Source organism: Cryptomeria japonica, chromosome 1 (assembly GCF_030272615.1).
Source record: "Cryptomeria japonica chromosome 1, Sugi_1.0, whole genome shotgun sequence".
Taxonomy (NCBI): domain Eukaryota; kingdom Viridiplantae; phylum Streptophyta; class Pinopsida; order Cupressales; family Cupressaceae; genus Cryptomeria; species Cryptomeria japonica.
The window spans coordinates 2,330,959-2,349,263 of NC_081405.1; the positions used below are offsets into that span (position 1 = coordinate 2,330,959).

General features: G+C 35.1%; 1 protein-coding gene across 2 annotated transcripts in view; it reads right to left on the minus strand.

Annotated features, from left to right (window-relative positions):
• Positions 1 to 18,305, minus strand: part of LOC131036667 (dynamin-related protein 3A) — a 128,626-nt gene that overhangs the window by 79,180 nt on the left and 31,141 nt on the right. The window contains exons 2-8 of one of the 2 annotated variants that reach the window (XM_057968612.2): positions 12,208 to 12,490; positions 12,024 to 12,052; positions 11,802 to 11,852; positions 11,410 to 11,478; positions 11,225 to 11,284; positions 10,988 to 11,101; positions 10,803 to 10,851 (exon numbers count right to left, since the gene is read on the minus strand). In XM_057968612.2, coding sequence (XP_057824595.2) covers positions 10,803 to 10,851; positions 10,988 to 11,101; positions 11,225 to 11,284; positions 11,410 to 11,478; positions 11,802 to 11,852; positions 12,024 to 12,052; positions 12,208 to 12,490 — 655 coding nt within the window. Of the gene's footprint in view, positions 1 to 10,802; positions 10,852 to 10,987; positions 11,102 to 11,224; positions 11,285 to 11,409; positions 11,479 to 11,750; positions 11,853 to 12,023; positions 12,053 to 12,207; positions 12,491 to 18,305 lie in introns of both variants that reach the window. The other variant, XM_057968611.2, reaches the window with a different exon arrangement.

Genomic DNA, 18,305 nt, shown 5'->3' on the forward strand with positions numbered 1-18,305 from the left:
TATGATTTATGCATTTATCGAACACATGTGATAAATGGTATTAGTTTTCATGTTTGCCTATTCAATTTGGATTTACTATTTTGACCTTTAGGATTGTGAATTTAAATTTTGTAATGTAATAATTCATTCTATTTTTATTTTTGTTTTGTTTCAAGCTATCAATTACTTGTAAAAGATGAGATTGGCAAATTACAAGTGGAATTCACTGTATCTAAATTTTAGTATTTTAATTGTATTATAGGGTATTGTCTCCTGAAATTATTCATAGCATTTCTCCATTTTACTTGGTATTTAAAAATAATATATGTTTGTATTTTATATTTTTTAAATACTAGCTTCACACCTAGAGTGCCCTAATAAAATCCATAGGTTCTTAGAACCCACTTGTGTTTGGCACTACTTAAATTGACACCTTTCACAGCAACAAAAAATAGAATAGATGTGTGGCAGAACCCTTTTTGCATTAGAAGGGGAAGTTCCTTGTAAATAAAAATTAAGCTAATTTGTACAATATATACTTGCTATTTATAATCTTCATAATTTTTGGGGGGTGTTTCACAATCATGTCAATAGAATTAAATGTCTAATCTTTTTGGATCCACGTAGGGCAAAAGCTGGCATGCATTTTAATGCAAGGGAAAGGCTTTTTATGATTTTTTACTATAAGAAAACACAACTATACACTCACTTTGTTCACCTAAAAGCAGAGTTCAAACAATGTTAGTACACATAAAGACTAAAAGCTTCAGTAAATTAAATTATAAGATCACTACTGGTGATACAAATAACGACTTTTTACTAAAAGAAAACACAACTATATGCTTACTTTGTTCATCTAAAAGCAGAGTTTAAATGTCTAATCTTTTTGGATCCACGTAGGGCAAAAGCTGGCATGCATTTTAATGCAAGGGAAAGGCTTTTTATGTTTTTTTACTAAAAGAAAACACAACTATACACTCACTTTGTTCACCTAAAAGCAGAGTTCAAACAATGTTAGTACACATAACGACTAAAAGCTTCAGTAAATTAAATTATAAGATCACTACTGGTGATACAAATAACGATTTTTAACTAAAAGAAAACACAACTATATGCTTACTTTGTTCACCTAAAAGCAGAGTTTAAACAATGTTAGTACACATAAAGACTAAATGCTCCAGTTAATTAAATTATAGGATCACTACTGTTGATACAAATATTTGTACCCCCACAAAACTTTGCCAACGGTCACATTGTTAGTCTTAGGATAGGTCATTCTTGTCATTTTTCAGTGTCAACTAAGTTCTTCTCTAATCGATTTGCAAAGATGTCTACTCATAGTTTAGTATTTTGACAAACAACTCTTGCAAATTGTTTGAAGTTGCACTATGCCAAGTGAAAGATAAAGTTCCCAACTTGTTAGCATTTTAATTTGCACTTTTCAATACAACAGAACAAAACAAATGTGCAATAAAACTACTCTTCAAATTAAAAGAGGCTCCCTATAAAATAAAATTAACTTAAGAGTTAAGACTAAACAATATATACTTGCAATTCACAATATTTACACTGATTTTTTGGATAATCCATGTTCATGCTGAATAAACATTAAATGTGTATCTTTTTGAATTTGCTTAGTGTAAAAGATTGAGACACTCTTATAACTAAAGGCAAATGATTCTATATTTGTTGAATGCAAATAAATCCTAAAGCTAGATGATTGCATTGTTCAATTAAATGCAGAGACTAAACAATACAAATACATATTTAGATTGAATGAGATAATAAATAAAAACCTGATGGCTTTCGTAAGGCAAATGAAGAGCAATACAAAGCAAAATATCCAACTTTGAAAAGATCTACAATACAAAGCTTGCAATTTTTTTAGAAGCTATTAAAGTATCTCAATGCACAACAAAACGTTGCAATAGTCGCTTAGAAGCAAGATAAGCACAATAAATCCTATTCACCTGATAGACATTGAATTTTGAATTATTAATCACAGATACTCGATGAACAGTAATTCAGCATAATGCAGGCGTGAAAATAACCATTGATCCCTTTCACTAAGTGCAAAAAGGAACTTGTTTATATTGTTTACTAAGTCACATAAAAATAAATGAAATAAATTACCTACACTTCTACCCTAACTGCGACCGAAAAGTTGCATAAAAAAATTTAACTAGCAAATATAAATGAACTACACTTCTAACCTAACTATGATCTCTTGCATGTTTTGCAAGATTTATTACAAATTATCTAGTATAGTGATTCTAATGCAACTACCAATTCAACTGACGATAAAAATATTACAATTATCCCTAAAAATATCTTATCTCTCACATAATGATGAGCTATTTTATAGCACAGACTAAAAATAGGATTTCTTGGAAGGAAGCTCTAGATGATTCTAATGAAGCTTTCATGGTAAATGCTTTGGTATAATGACCTCTCGAAAAACCCTTTAAATGAAGCTGACGTTCTCAAGAATTTGAATCTTGGCAATTCAAATCTAAAACCCTCTATAGAAGTTATAAAAACCCATTGACACTTTCATTGTTTGACAAAGTTTTGACAAACCCTCAAGTACAAGTGGGAGTTCGTGAATATATAAAAACAATTATATATATAATTACCAATAAACAATGATATTCATAATTAGCAATAAACAAAATATCTAAACACCTCAAAATTTACAACAAAAAAAAAAAGAGAAGACTCATAAATTCATAATTTAATGATTTTTCAAATGTCAATACACAATGGAAATTACAATCAATATTCAATAATCTTCATATTGCTCTTCATTGAGAGAATCTAAGTCAACATTTGGTTCAATTTTTGAAACAAAATGTCACTTCCACTGGCCATATCATATGTAGAAGTTGCTTCATCTAAAGATATTTTAGCAAGTTAGTGCAAAATTAACAACTAAGCAAGCAAACTCAAGAGTTAGATCCCAACTCCTCATCACCCCCTCATTGTAATCGGGTTTCTTATGTGACAAGAGATCCCAATAACTAATGGAGGTTTACGAGTGGAGAACAGAATGGGGTTTAGGGTCACCACCCTAATCATGGAGGTCTTAGGGCGACAACCCCAACAAGTTCAAGGGGTGCTAGCAGTGCCCCTCCTAGGGGTATTGCGGCAACACCATTTTCACAATGTATCACTTAAGATAGAAATTAGGTATTTGGCACTTTTTGTTTATTAAAAATGTTTTAAAAAAAAATTGTTTTTTCTTTTGGGTTTTTTCTTTTGGGTGGCCCTAAGGTTCAACCAGATCTGCCCTGGGCACCCAAGCCATTCCAAACACAGACTCATACATGTACGAGAGGTTCTGATAAACCCTACAACATAGCTTTTTGAGGTTGATTTATTAAGATTGCTATTCCCAGTACCTTAAGACTCCTAGAAAACATCGCCTTTGACATTGTTGTGCATCTCATTACAATATTCCCTTTTTGTCAACAAACGGTGCAAATCTTGATGATATAGCTTAATTTACTATTGCCCCCACTGTCAAAATATGATATCATATTTATATGTTTTGATGAGTTGGCCTTTGCTAATTCTAAGAATCATACTGCTACATCTCTCATGAATTGGAAACTATAAAAAAATGTCCTTATGTATCACTACTCAATATCATCACATATCATATCATCCCGAGGGCCTAGATGTATCACTACTCGATGTCACCTCTAACAATGAAACCAAACACACAACTCAAAAGGAGGAATCTTAAATCCATATAACAATAAATAATTATCACTTGCCTATCATTGACTCACCAACGCTTGTAATTTGTTGTCTATGGCAGTTGGCTGCAAGCTTATTGCGTCAGTTAGACGATCAAAAATCTTTAAAAAAATTCTAGGCTCTAATCCACAACAAACCACCAATGAATAGTGATGATTGATATAATATCAATAAATTCACACTTCATATTTCAGAATAGATTACTAAAACTAAAATTCCAAATAGGAAATAGGCATTGTGTAACATGTTGGACTAATCTTATTTTGAATTTCTTCAAAAGTTTGGCAAAATAATAAAATATACTAACTGAAAATGCATTAAGGACCAAGCCCGATAAAGATTAAGAAAGGAACAATGATTCATTCTGAATAAACTACAAGGTGGCATGTAGAATTTGCCTTTGTTGAAAGATTAATATGTATCCAAACAACAAAGCCCAGATTATGGATATAGACAATGACATAAGGGATTTAATAATCATTATGATGGTCGACTTCCACACATGGTCGATCTCCAAAGCAGCCGACTTCCTTATAAGAGATTGCATTATAATGCAGCAATCTGAGAAGCTGGAAGGTTGCCAACTTTCTTCCTTGATTACTATACAGCGATCTCCTTATACTTCATCAATTTTTGGAGACAAATGACAAAGCAACATGAGAGGACTATTTCCTCAAAAGATGGTGACTTAAACAATAGACAGCAAACCAATTAATGAAATCAAAGGCTGGGCAATAATATCATCATAATGTAGGGTGGCAAGATAATAAAAAATTCCAAATCATATTATCAAGCAGTGATTTATCTATACAGCAATCAATATCGCCCAAATCAACAAAGGTTTAAGTATAAACAATAAACTAATACCCAGCGATATAACAAACCAATATACAGCGTTGGCTATTAAAAACATGAAAAGGTGCAATTTATGATGCATAATATGGTTGAAGAGTGGTGTCTGCATCAAAGAGCATAATATGGTTGAAGAGCTCTGCATCAAAGAGGCAGGTTTGAAATGTCTATTCCCAAAAGGTATGCACTTCATATGTATCAAGATTCAAGAAATATATGAAGGGCACTTGTAAATTATTTGAGATATGTGTGTTGAGTGTGTATGGAATAAAAGAGTGTGTGAAAGTCAAAAATAAAAGTAAAGTCATTCATCACAAGAAGATAATATGAAGAATTAGGAAGATTATATCATACAGATTTGTGAAGGCTTTGTATGGGGAGAACTATGAAGAATTCTTGAGTAGATATATAAAGACATTGTAAACACTCTAGAGCGGATTTATGAAGGCAACTTAGAGCATATACATGGCATTTTTGAGCATTCTTTTATGAAAATGAATTTTGAGTAGATATAGATAAAGAGAAACATGAAGTGTGATTGTGATTTATTCTAGAAGAAAGAATGTGTAATAAATGAAAAGGATGTGAGCAGATTTGTGAAGAAGGGATAACAATATCATCCGTTGAAGAATTCATAGATCGATGCTTATCAAATAAGAGAGGTGTCGGTTGCTGAGTTGGTGCTTAGTTGTGGGGATTGGTGTCTCCAGTGGGTTAGTGCCTACAAATTCAGTTGTGGGGATTGGTGCCTGCAGTGGGTTGGTGCCTAGAAATTCAGAAGTGAGGGTTTCCACATATACATTGTGTTCCTTTGTGTTCTAACTTGCATGTGTGGTTTGATTAAGCTTTATAAAGTATTGCTATTGTATCTAATCAATTATGAAAAGTAAAAGTTTGTAATTCTGATTTATTCTAGAAGAAAGAATGTGTAATAAATGAAAAGGATGTGAGCAGATTTGTGAGGAAGGGAGAACAATATCATCCGTTGAAGAATTCATAGGTCGGTGCTTATCAAATAAGAGAGGTGTCTGTTGCTGAGTTGGTGCTTAGTTGTGGGGATTGGTGTCTCCAGTGGGTTAGTGCCTACAAATTCAGTAGCGGGGATTGGTGCCTGCAGTGGGTTGGTGCCTACAAATTCAGTAGCGGGGATTGGTGCCTGCAGTGGGTTGGTGCTCACAAACTAAGTTAGGGGTTGGTGCCTACAAACATTGTAAAGAAGTATTATATAAAAAGCATTAATTTAATGATATCAAGTTTCCACAATCCATAGAATTATTACAGAAAAGCTTCTGGATTAGATTGTGTAGAATTTTTTACATCAACGTTTCGGATTAAGCATTAAGTTGTCGTGGTTTGTCCCATTAGGGTTTCCACATATACATTGTGTTCCTTTGTGTTCTAACTTGCATGTGTGGTTTGATTAAGCTTTATAAAGTATTGCTATTGTATCTAATCAATTATGAAAAGTAAAAGTTTGTTGATATACTGATTCACCCCCCCTCCCTCTTAGTATTTTTGTGTGCTCTTAATATGGTGAGCTCCATGTTATGTACAAGCTACAAACAATGCACTCAAGGGCATGGGTAAAATAGACTAGATCAAACAAGCGGTTCTCAATGGGAGAGATGTGCAAATGTTTATTTGCAACCACTATGCATCACATGTACTAGCACAAACCCCCAAAATTTCTAAAACCTATAGAGACCAAATATGCCTCATACACCATTCTCTTAGAGAGGATGCTTGAGTTGCAAAAGGCATTGCAACTAATAGTCATGACACGAGCGGGCATAGATGGCTCAATTATAAGTCAAAGCAGAAAAAGAGGTTTGAAGGAAATGGTGAAGAGCGACAATTTTTCAACTAAAACCAAACACATTGTCTCAATCACATCTCTAGGCTTCATAATCATCACTCAAGGGTATGCTAATGCTCCAAACCTTGAGGAGGTGTATAAATGCATTGAGAAAATGCTTGACCAAATGATGGCCATTGTACAAGAAAAAGACCCCATCTTGCAATTCTATAAAGAACACATTCACAAAAGCTTCTAGATTAGATTGTGTACAATTTTTTACATCAATGTTTCGGATTAAGCATTAATTTGTCGTGGTTTTTCCCATTAGGGTTTCCACGTAAACATTGTGTTCCTTTGTGTTCTAACTTGCATGTGTGGTTTGATTAAGCTTTATAAAGTATTGCTATTGTATCTAATCAATTATGAAAAGTAAAAGTTTGTTGATATACTGATTCACCCCCCCTCCCTCTTAGTATTTTTGTGTGCTCTTAATATGGTGAGCTCCACGTTCTGTACAAGCTACAAACAATGCACTCAAGGGCATGGGTAAAATAGACTAGATCAAACAGGTTGTTCTTGATGGGAGAGATGTGCAAATGTTTATTTGCAACCACTATGCATCACATGTACTATCACAAACCCCCAAAATTTCTAAAACCTATAGAGACCAAATATGCCTCATACACCATTCTCTTAGAGAGGATGCTTGAGTTGCAAAAGGCATTGCAACTAATAGTCATGACACGAGCGGCATAAATGGCTCAATTATAAGTCCAAGCAGAAAAAGAGGTTGAAGGAAATGGTGAAGAGCGACAATTTTTCAACTAAAACCAAACACATTGTCTCAATCACATCTCTAGGCTTCATAATCATCACACAAGGGTATGCCAATGCTCCAAACCTCGAGGAGGTGTATAAATGCATTGAGAAAATGCTTGACCAAATGATGGCCATTGTACAAGAAAAAGACCCCACCTTGCAATTCTATGAAGAACACATTCACCCTATCATTCACCAAATATAAAGGCAAGGTTTGTGAAGGCAATTCAAATATATATAGTGTGGAGGATGATGCCACCATTCTACAGAGTGGGACCAAATTTGCCACACTTGGGGGATATCCAAAACAGGCAAAGTCGTATAAGAAGACTATGATACAAGAGGACCCAATGCTATGGTGGACTATGTGTGAGCTTCATTCACTGACAACCACAATAGCCATTCACCTCTTGTCCCAATTATTTAGTTCTTCTATTGCTAAGAGGAAGTGGTCGACAATAGCTTCATCCACTATCAAGACTCAAGAGACAGACTTACCTCTAGGAGGGAAAAGAAGCTTGTATTTGTGCATAGCACCTTACATCTAATTGACCACAAGAGGATTGCATACAAGGAGAGTCCAACAAAATATTGGGGAGTCAAAGGAGCCATTACATGTTGATGATGATGCATCATACACAATGTTGGTGTTTATTTGGAGGAGCTTGAGCTAGGTGGGTCCAACAAGTGATGAAGAGTTTGTAACAACCTTTGTGGATGATAATTAGAGGCATTGGCCAATTATATTTCAAGTAGGAAGGTAATCATTATATCGACATTTTGAATATAAATAAAATTTAATATTTAGCATTTTCATTGTTCAAGGCATTGTGTTTACTATTAGTATTTAGTATTTTTACTATTTTGTAATTTACAGTTTCTTATACATTTTTTGTAACTGATTTTCAAGTACTATATTATGATTGCACTACCATCCTCCCACCCCCCCAAATTTAGGTCCCTAGTCCTACCATCCCCAAAACTTGTTCCCCCATTCCAAAACTTTGAGGAACCATGCAAATTTCATTGTAATTGTCTATGTCGTGCCAAGTTTATAATAGAAGGATACCAAGTTCCCCAGCTTCAATTATGGCAGTGTTCCCACACACATGGTACAATTGTGAAGGAACACCTCACAACTCGGGGCATCCCAATTGCAACTAGGATAAACCCCACGTTTGGGGCATGTTTCCCCAGCAACAGTTGCAACCCCTCCATCAAAGAATCCATATAGAATACTTTTTAAAGGGAAGAATAAAAAGAAAATAAACTCCTGAAACATTGATAAGTTTGAATTTACAAATTGAATTATTAATTCATAATGTCTTCATTGTTCATTATGATTGCTACATTGTCTTTAGATTTTCTGATGTTTTTTTGTGAAATGCATGCATAGATAAAATTTATTTTATTCTAGCATATAGGCACACTCTCATACCATTGTACCGATATATTTGAGGTCCCATATACCCACACAATTTTTATTTTAGTTTTTTGCTACGACAGGGGTATCCCCACGACCCAGCCTAGCGCCCAACCTGCCTTACCTTGGTCTTACTTATTGCCAAGTTGGGGTCCCATATACTCACACAATTGTATAACCATACATTTTTTAACCCAAGGAAGGGTTTCTGTCAAATTACAAACAGTCTTATCACGGCATTTTTTGACCTATTTATTTAAACTTATCTCAGTTCCAAGACCTATTGATACGTAAACATTGTACAGATTCTATCTCTCCTCTTCAACATCAATTAATCACTACCAGCTCAATAAACACTTCAGATAACCAATAAAAAGTGAGCTTCAAGCTCCTCATATAATTGCATTTCATGCTTATAGATTATAAGTAGGATTAGTGTCTCTAGGACCTTCTAAACTCGTAGAAACATGAAAAACTGAGTTTCACACCTATGGTATGCCTGCAACTACATGAAAACTCTGTTCTACAGCCTGCAGCAGCCTTACATAAACACTTTGGAAGAAAATAACAAAAAACAGCCTCTGTAATAAGCCTTTCCTTTGTTAATAAACTTGTACAATCCATATGAAGCAGGTTTCTTAGAGATCGTACTGTTCCTGATAAGACAAAATGTGTGAAACTGCTACTTGCATCAGACTAGTGCTGGGAAAAATGCAAAACTGCCCCGTGCTAAAACTGGTGGTTCTGTCACCAATACCAATATAATCTTGTTTTTCAACACTTCCCTAAAATGCTTGAGATCAACACAAAGTAATCTTTAAAGTGGATTAATGCCTGGTTGGCTTCAAAACAGTAACCCGCATGGTTCTAAGTCTTCTGACATGTCCCTGCCTTAAAGTAAAAACATCTAACCTTCAAGTTCAGATCATGCATCAAGATCTGATTTATGGCCTGGTTTTGTTCATTATAATTTACTTCAGGCATTCTAATATTTTTGGTGTAATGCATGCATGCATATACATAAAACAAACATACCATTTCATTATTAGATAACCTGAATTATAATCTCATACCAGCATTATAAGTTTTGGGGGTTACTTACAATATTCATCCATATACTCTTATCTTGCATAACCGTGCATCCTTGCACCCCAATAGCCGTGGTTACTACTAATTTCCAACCAACACTTATGATAGATGAAGTCAAAATTCTACTACAAAAAGCCATTTTTCAAAGTTATTGTAACTGTTATTGCATTGCAATTTCATGAAGTAAATTGGCAGAAGATTAATTTAGTCAAGCTTTGACTATTTGGAGATCGATCTTTCTAAATTGTAGCTTAGTTGTTCATTTCAAGAAAGCGTGTGGTGTTCACTCATTTAATTTTTTCTTGGTTTTTGCTTTAGCCAGTTTTCAACAATTATTGTTGTTATTCCTTCAAATCTTTGTCAGCAATAAAACACTTGTCTCTGCTTTAGCTAGTAGGAAGTTGAGTTTATTGCTCATGCTTGATAGTTTACCCTCCATTAAATTGGAAAATTTGGCTGCAGGTCTTGGCTGTTGATAGTCTAGCACTTGTTCCAACGCAAAAACATAGTGAATTGGTTATTTTTACATTTAATGCAAAAGCCTCTATTGAAATCTTGTATAGTGTGCATACTTCGTAAATTTTGTTTATAGTTTTAGTTTAGGTTTAGTTAGCTCTTAAGTAGTTTCCCGCTATAATTTGAATAACAGTTATCCCATAAATATTGTTGCAGTTTTAATTGTCCTGAAAAGGACAAATCAAACCCTAACAGTCTTCTTATATTTTTTCTTGATGAACATCTATCAATCTCTCTTCTATAGGTTTTATTGTGGGGTACAGATATACATCTTTTGACATCTTGCAAATAAGACAAATACAAACTCAAATTCTTTGCTAAAAGACATAGTTGGCCCAGCGAAAATGATTCTCTACGCAAAAGTTGGATACAAGAACAACACTTCATAAACCATCTGTATAAAATTTCATTAAAACTAAAATTACTCTTGGAAAGCTGAAATACTTCCAGGGCAAGAAAAGACAATAAAAGCTCCATAAACCATCTGAAAAAGACTATACAAAATTTAACTAGATTAGATTTCGAGTGTAAGAGTAGAAAATCATTTTGAAGAGTAAAACATACCATCTGAGAATTCTCTTAGTATGTTGAGTATTAAACTTCCCTGATCAATCTGCAAAGAAACAAATGAAAATTTCCATGATAAAATATAAAAGATTATTTTCACATGTATGGTTCACATAGAACTCAGAGATAAAATCAAACTCAGATTTACAAGTACAATGATTACAACTATTAAAGGTACATACATCAGATTTTGCAACTTGCCCATAGGAAGCAAGCTCTTTTTTCACACTTATCATCTGAGCATGTATCTTTGCTCTCAAATCTGGTAACATCAATTTTACATGCTTTGCTAAAATCTGAGTACAAAGTGGATCATCAGAGATTATTCAATCAGAATCCCATAATGGTTACAGTCAAAACAGACAATGTGTGATATAATCAAAAGTATTCTCAAAAATCAGTACCAAGATATTGGCTACCTGATTCAGCTTCTTTGCTAATTGGGGGATACCACACTGGTCGGCTAAACCATGGTAAACCTAAGACCCAAAAATGCAAAATCATTTAGCAGAGACATAAGTAAATACCATCCATGACTAGCAGTTGAACAAGCAACAAATAAAAATATGAACACAGATATGTTATCAAGTGAAATAAGCCTTACAGGATGATCATAAAAAAAATTCTTCTCATATGCAAGTGCATCTCTAATACTTGGGTTTACAAACATGTCCTGTTTGTGAACAACCACAGTTCATATATCAAGCTTCTTCAGTTTTAGTCAGTATCATTTATGTGTAAGAATTCAGAAAACAACTAAAGTAAAAGGATGAGGAAAACATAACTAGTCTTTGTATAAGATAATAAGCTTGGTTATATAGTACCTGAGCAATTCACTCAGACTAACTCATAACATTAAGCTTGTACTCAATGCAATAAGAAATATTCATGACCAAGCCACACTACCTTGCAAGCATGCATAAATGATTTACATAACACTGTTACCTGTTCACTTTGATTAACCACCCCTATATACCCAAGACGAAGAGGAATTACATTTCCACGAAGAAAATTACAAGCATCAGTTCCCCTATCCAAAACATCCAACTGCAACATTGAGAAACATAAGAAGAATTGATGTCAGTTATCCGAGCCATTGTACAAAAGGACACAAAACTAGATTTAACATTAATTGAAAAGAAAAAAGAGAAATCCCTGACAATTGCCGCTCAACCTTTCACAATAATTGTTACAACTTTCATTTTTAAAGCATATTACCTTTGTGATTACACCTATCGTACGAGATCCTGTTGCAAGGAAAATAGGCCCCATATGAGGCAATCACCATGAACTAAAAAAAAAATCAATGCATTTTACAATAATTCAAAGATATTCAAAGTGAATGTAAACCCCAATCAAGCACCTGCCCGCACAATTTAAGAAAAATTCAAACCACACATACCATCAGCATCAGCAACTCTTGCAATATGAAGTGCATCAGAATTCGCCAAATCAGAATTAGCAGGAGAAACTGCTAGAATAATACATGAAGGATGCTCTATGTATGACATAATCATTGCTCTAGTCCGAGACTCAATATCTATCGGTTGATCACCAACTGGAACTTTCATTATGCCAGGTAAGTCCACCAAATTTATGTTCAGGACATATGGAGAAAAAAAAATTAATCGTATCTGCTTATCTGAGATGCCCTTGTTTGCTCCAGCTTCTCTCTCTGTTTCAATCTGCAGTACTATAGCATCAGGAAATTCTATAACTGTTCTCAAGCATATGGTTCCAAGAGCATGATTGCTTAAACATTGACAATTATATCTAACAAGATGAGTGAAATAAAAGTCGTAAATCTGATTGCACTCTCAAAGGCATGTGTAGAAAATTGAAATGTGTACTAATGTCCATAAACCATTTAAAAATTAAAAAATATAAAGAGTGTCATAAACAAAAAACCCCTAAAACATAGGAATTATATATGCACTCTAAATCCCTTGCATTTGCCTAAACTGAAGAAAGACACAAATATTAGCATTGGCCAAAAGCTGAAAAAGCAGGATTGAACAGATTATGAAAATAGAACTGCTAAAAAAACAAAAGTCTGTATGTTCCTGGACAAGGATACTACTCTCTTTCACAGGCCATGTAACTGCATAATTGTCATTTGAACCCTTTTGGCCTTGCAAAGGCTAATAAGGGCATTTTCATTCCATTTACTGCTAAATAAAAACACTACCTATCATAATATAAATCGAATATAACAGTCCATACCAGATAACTGTAGATGAAGACCAATGGTTTATTTATAGAAAGGTAGTGCTTGTACAATTCCAGTTGTGCCTGTTTATATTACCCACCAGTTGCCAAGCAGAACACAATTGTTGACAACCATAAACAACTGACTCCTAACAAGTACCCACAAAAAACATCTAAGGCAAAAACACATTAACAAGTTACAAAACATTACAAAGTCATTTTAGGCTAACTACGTCATCCCCCACAAAAAGATAAGTTAGATTCCTAGCCAATGAGCAAGAAAACAAAAATAATACAAATCACTTAAAATCAGGGGAATTTTTTCAGGTTTTTGGTGGCACTGTAGAGAAGGAAGGTTCTAATGATGTGTTGCTCATTCAACTAGGTCGGCAGAATCATAATCTGAACACTCCACAACAAAGTACTGACAAATATCATTCGAAGGCTAAGCTTCTGGCATACCCAACCCAAGATCTGCAGCTTTTATTCCAATGGGAAACAAAAAGGGGAACTGACTGATTACACTGTAGGGGATATATGAAGAATCATGGAAGGCAAATGGTGAATGTGTCAGCATCACCTTCTTTTCAATTCTTCTACACATATATCACACTTGCTCCAGCTCGACTTTGAGTCTGCTGCCCAAATCCCTGTGTTTAGTTGTGGACATTACAAAGATGGGATATAGCTGCATGGGCACATTGAAATCCTCATTTCTATCAATATGGATGGTGGATCAATTGCTTAGGCATATGGGTAAGGAAACAACAAACCCTATAACAGAATGATGTCCAACAAACCAAAAACAGACATAGAAGACACCAAACTTAGCAAATGTTAACAACTCTACACTGTACTGCAAGTCTTTAGACCTACAGTACCACTGTAACCTCATTTTGTAGGTGTAAAGTGCTCTTCTAGAGGTGTACAGCATCATCGCACTTCTCAAAACTATCAGCAGGAAATATGGTGAGGAATGCTTCAGCAAGCGTTGTATGATAGGAGGACTATACAATAGTGTTTGAACTTGCAAAATCTATACAGGGTTGTACAACTTGATTAGAAGATATTTTTGCTGCTTTTGAAGACCCTATCAAAAAATCCTTCCTGGGTTGTACAAGATGAGCAACTTCAGAGAGGCATACAGCCAAATGAAATAACAGAGGGAATAGTTGCAGCCAAACATCAGATAAAGGCACAAAGTTATGGCCGTTGTACACTGAACAAGGCAGAGCAAACTTGTGCCTGTACGGCAAAAAGAATGATGAAAATGTGACTGTATGGAAAGATGAATCCACACGACAGAGCTTCAAGACACAAGATTTATCTTGGAAAAACCCTCAAAGTAAAAAACCCAGGTCCCAGCCTCAAGATTCACCTTCATACATGCTAGGCCGCAGCCCAGGTTACAGTAATCACAAGCAATCATAACACTCTATGGCACCTCTATGGATAAGTCCATGTCCTCTGCTTTCAATTGCTCTTACTGCCGCTACTCTCTTCTCCAGCACCCTGTCCTCTTTCCTCGCTTCCAGATCTTTTCTCCTTGATTCACTGCTTTGGAGCAATCATAATACATGCTTATATACTGTTCGCAACTCTTCAATACAATCTAAGTCGGCCAAAGGTTGGCCCCATGTAATGTGTACTCACTGGCTTCTACTTCATTTGCAGTAACACAGTAATTGAATAACGTCATGCGCTTCATATCACAACCACTACTAGTACCATATGTCATGTCCCCATCTTTAACCCAGAAGACAAACAGGTTGTATATCTTTTGTAAAGTAACAAACATTGAGGAGATCATCTTAGTCCCATAAGGATTAAGACAAGTAAGAGACTGATATATTATCCATCCATCAAGACATAAAGACTTGCACGCATCCAAGTTCTCATGGTAAAACAATAAGGGGAGTGTAAAATATTTCCATCAGATAATAAAAACCTGCTTGTATAAAGAAGAGAGCATATGCCAAGAAAAATAAACAAACATCAGTGATTACTTGGCCCATGTCGGAAGTATGGATCCGACGAGAAGAAAAACCAGACAACGCAATAATATCACCGACTAAGGGGGTGGCACTATGATGGATATTCTGAACAAACAAGGAAAACTGAATACAATTATAATCAATAATGTTTGAATTGGTATCTTAGTATCGATGTCTGCTTAATTACAATTGTTCTAAAAAGAGTCTATCCACAAAATGATATCATGACCGAAACAGCATGAAGGAACACGTATTATCACCATAACCATATGGACGGTGCCAAATGCTTTTCATTGGGATTAATATTTATCAATGATAAAACAATAATCACAGCCATTTATTAAGACCGATGGATGATCAAAAGCTGAAACCATACATAGTCCGATGGTCAGAAAAGTATCCTCCGCGGCAACCATGATTATGAACATGAAGGATGGGTTAGCAAATAGCAAGATAGCCAACGCGGATCCCATCAGCGATTAGAGGGTGCTGACTATTACAACACTGAAAGGATATGACACCAATTAGTCAGCGATGGGCTTTAAGCTTGACACGGAGTGAGTATAATGTATTGGTATTTGTCAACCATATTTCGTAGTGTATGTATTGGCTTTGGTTTGGCACATTGTGTGTTCTTTGATGACTATTTGAATGAAATCGTGGCGCCCATTATAGCTATCTACAATCTCTTCGGCAATCATAGTTTGTTCCTAGATTTACTTTCAACTTGACAAAGGAGTTCCACCGAGTGTTGAGCTGATACGTATTCTGACGAGTTCTCCCTGTGAAAAGTCATGCTGACAATCCATTGTCAGCAGCTAGCAATAATAAATGGAAAAGAAGTTCATCGCTGATGAGAAGGTCCAAATACCATATCGATGTTCCACATTGAAGAATGAAACAAGTTGATCTAAGGCAGGAGCTCGTCTCACATTCATCGCTATCCAAGAGGAAGATAAGCAGATCAATCAAGATATGAAAGAATATTGATATTAAGGGATAGAACTAACAGTTCGAATGGATTAGTTAATCACATTATTAGCAAAGTCAACATGACAAACGAGCAGAAACTTGAGTACATTCTATGGGTACCTGGTCTTGCAGTGTCAATGATGTCTTTGGCCTTAATTGATAAAAGTGATCTGCTCATTGACATCAAAGCAGTAGTGCACGATTCTATTGAATATTGAATAGTTTTACATTATCATTGGGAGCATAACAAGCACTTAATAGGAAGTTGTGCGATTTACTACAGACATTAAATAAAGAATTATTACGAAAAGCAACGGTTAATAATGAGGGATGCATATTAAGTAAGAGTCATCTCCCTTTGTAAAATAATGCATCTCTTGATAAAGACATCGCTCTTAAAAATATATATATATATAGGGAGGGAGATAAAAAGGATTAGGATGAAAAGAAGATGATATGAGGAGGTAAGAAGATTATCCTATACAGATGGGTCTGCATAAGTAGTAAGATGAACGTTTGAATGAGATCATATTCATGACAGATTTATGATCAGGTTATATCAGATATAAGGAGTCTTATAACAGTTGTGTAGTGAGAAATTATATAGCAGAATTTAAGTAAATAGCATCAGTTTATGGGAGATTTATGATCAGCATAAATCCATTGTCAAATCAGAGACAACTATCAAGATAAGTTCTTTCTTCCAAGAACTATTCTTAGCGTTATGAGTTAAATATTATAGTAAAATATCTTCAGAATTAATGAAATTAAATTTATAAATGTATTACAATTCTCACTTAAGTTGGAATTGTTGTCTCAGGGCCAAATTAAGATAAATCCCAATAGGGGACATTACACCATACTACCCTCCCTTGACTCCACTTGCTGCCGCATGTTTCCCTTTCCTAGCACATCATTCCAGAACAGCACCCAGTCTGCCATCTCACACTGTAACTACTCTATCACTTCAAACTTCCCGCTCGCAAAAGCTCCACTCTGGAAACTCTGGAATATGACACAACAGGTTTAGACATACTCTCCATCCAAACTGCAGATCCCATCCCAACTCTCAAGTGTGGTAGAATGCAGCACTCTCCAATGACTCCCTTAATCCGGTAAACTAACACAGTCTCCACTCTGTCATCTCCAAATATCTTTCTGATAACTCTAACCTCCGAAAACTTGAATCTACCACAACTCAAGTCCTTTGCCTACCATCCAAACTACAAGGCCACAACATCCAACAATGACAAGAATTTCAAATCTTCCTGATGCTCCTGCATCACTAGGTTAACACCATCTGCACAGTAGTCCCGTATTGTCCCAACTTCTTGGGCAGTCCGAAATGTCCCTTTTTTTGGTCCATTCCAACATTCTTGGGAAGTTCCAAGATTCTTAAAGAATACCAACTTTATATGAATGGAATTCTGGCAATGGCTGTGAGTGCAGGTATTCAAGATGAGTCCAACAATTCTTTCTGAATACAGTTTTGACACTCTAGGAACTCTCCAAAATTCTTGGAGAAGTTAGCTATTTTTGGAAAACACCAATTTTCATTAAGTTCATAATCCTGAGAGCTTAAGAGTATTTTGGCACAGTCAAAATTCATATTTGATCCATTCTAATATTTTCCCTAACTTCAGCTGGATGTGTGGGAAATAATGAAAAAGGATTAAATAGTTAAATGTTAAGTTGTCAAAAAATTAACTGAAAAGACAACTTATATTTAATTATTTAAAAAGGGAAACATTAAGCGATTTAGGAGTTCAATGAAATGAACCAACAAATTTATCTGCTCAAACAATATAGGTAACTGAAACATCCCAATTTATTTGCTGAAAGTACCATAAACAATTACAACATTTTGCCACAGAAAAAGATAATACTCAAACACTCATATGAGTAAGAACACCAATGATACACCTTAGAGTGAAGTATGTCTGCAGGTAGTTAACACTTCAGAATTTAGAAAAACAATGTTTAGTCCACTGTGTTGCAAGAATTGCAAGTTGATTATGGGCAATACTAGCTGGCAGAACTTAGGATGCTGAAGAAATGTCTCCCTGTCACTAGCGTGTTCCTTCCAACATCCAGTTGTAGGTAGTAAGGAGGTGTCACGTCCCAAATTTATTCTTCAACAATGGTGCTCGAGCGATTTTCCACTATATTGTGCCTTGTATGTAGCACAAAATCAGCACAATGCCCTTTCACCAACAATGCATGGTTAATTCCCTGCTCATAGCACTTGACTCCTATTGTTCGCTAGTGTTTTTCACAGTTATCTGACCTACAAAGGGACAACAACTGAATTATTTCCCACTCAGAA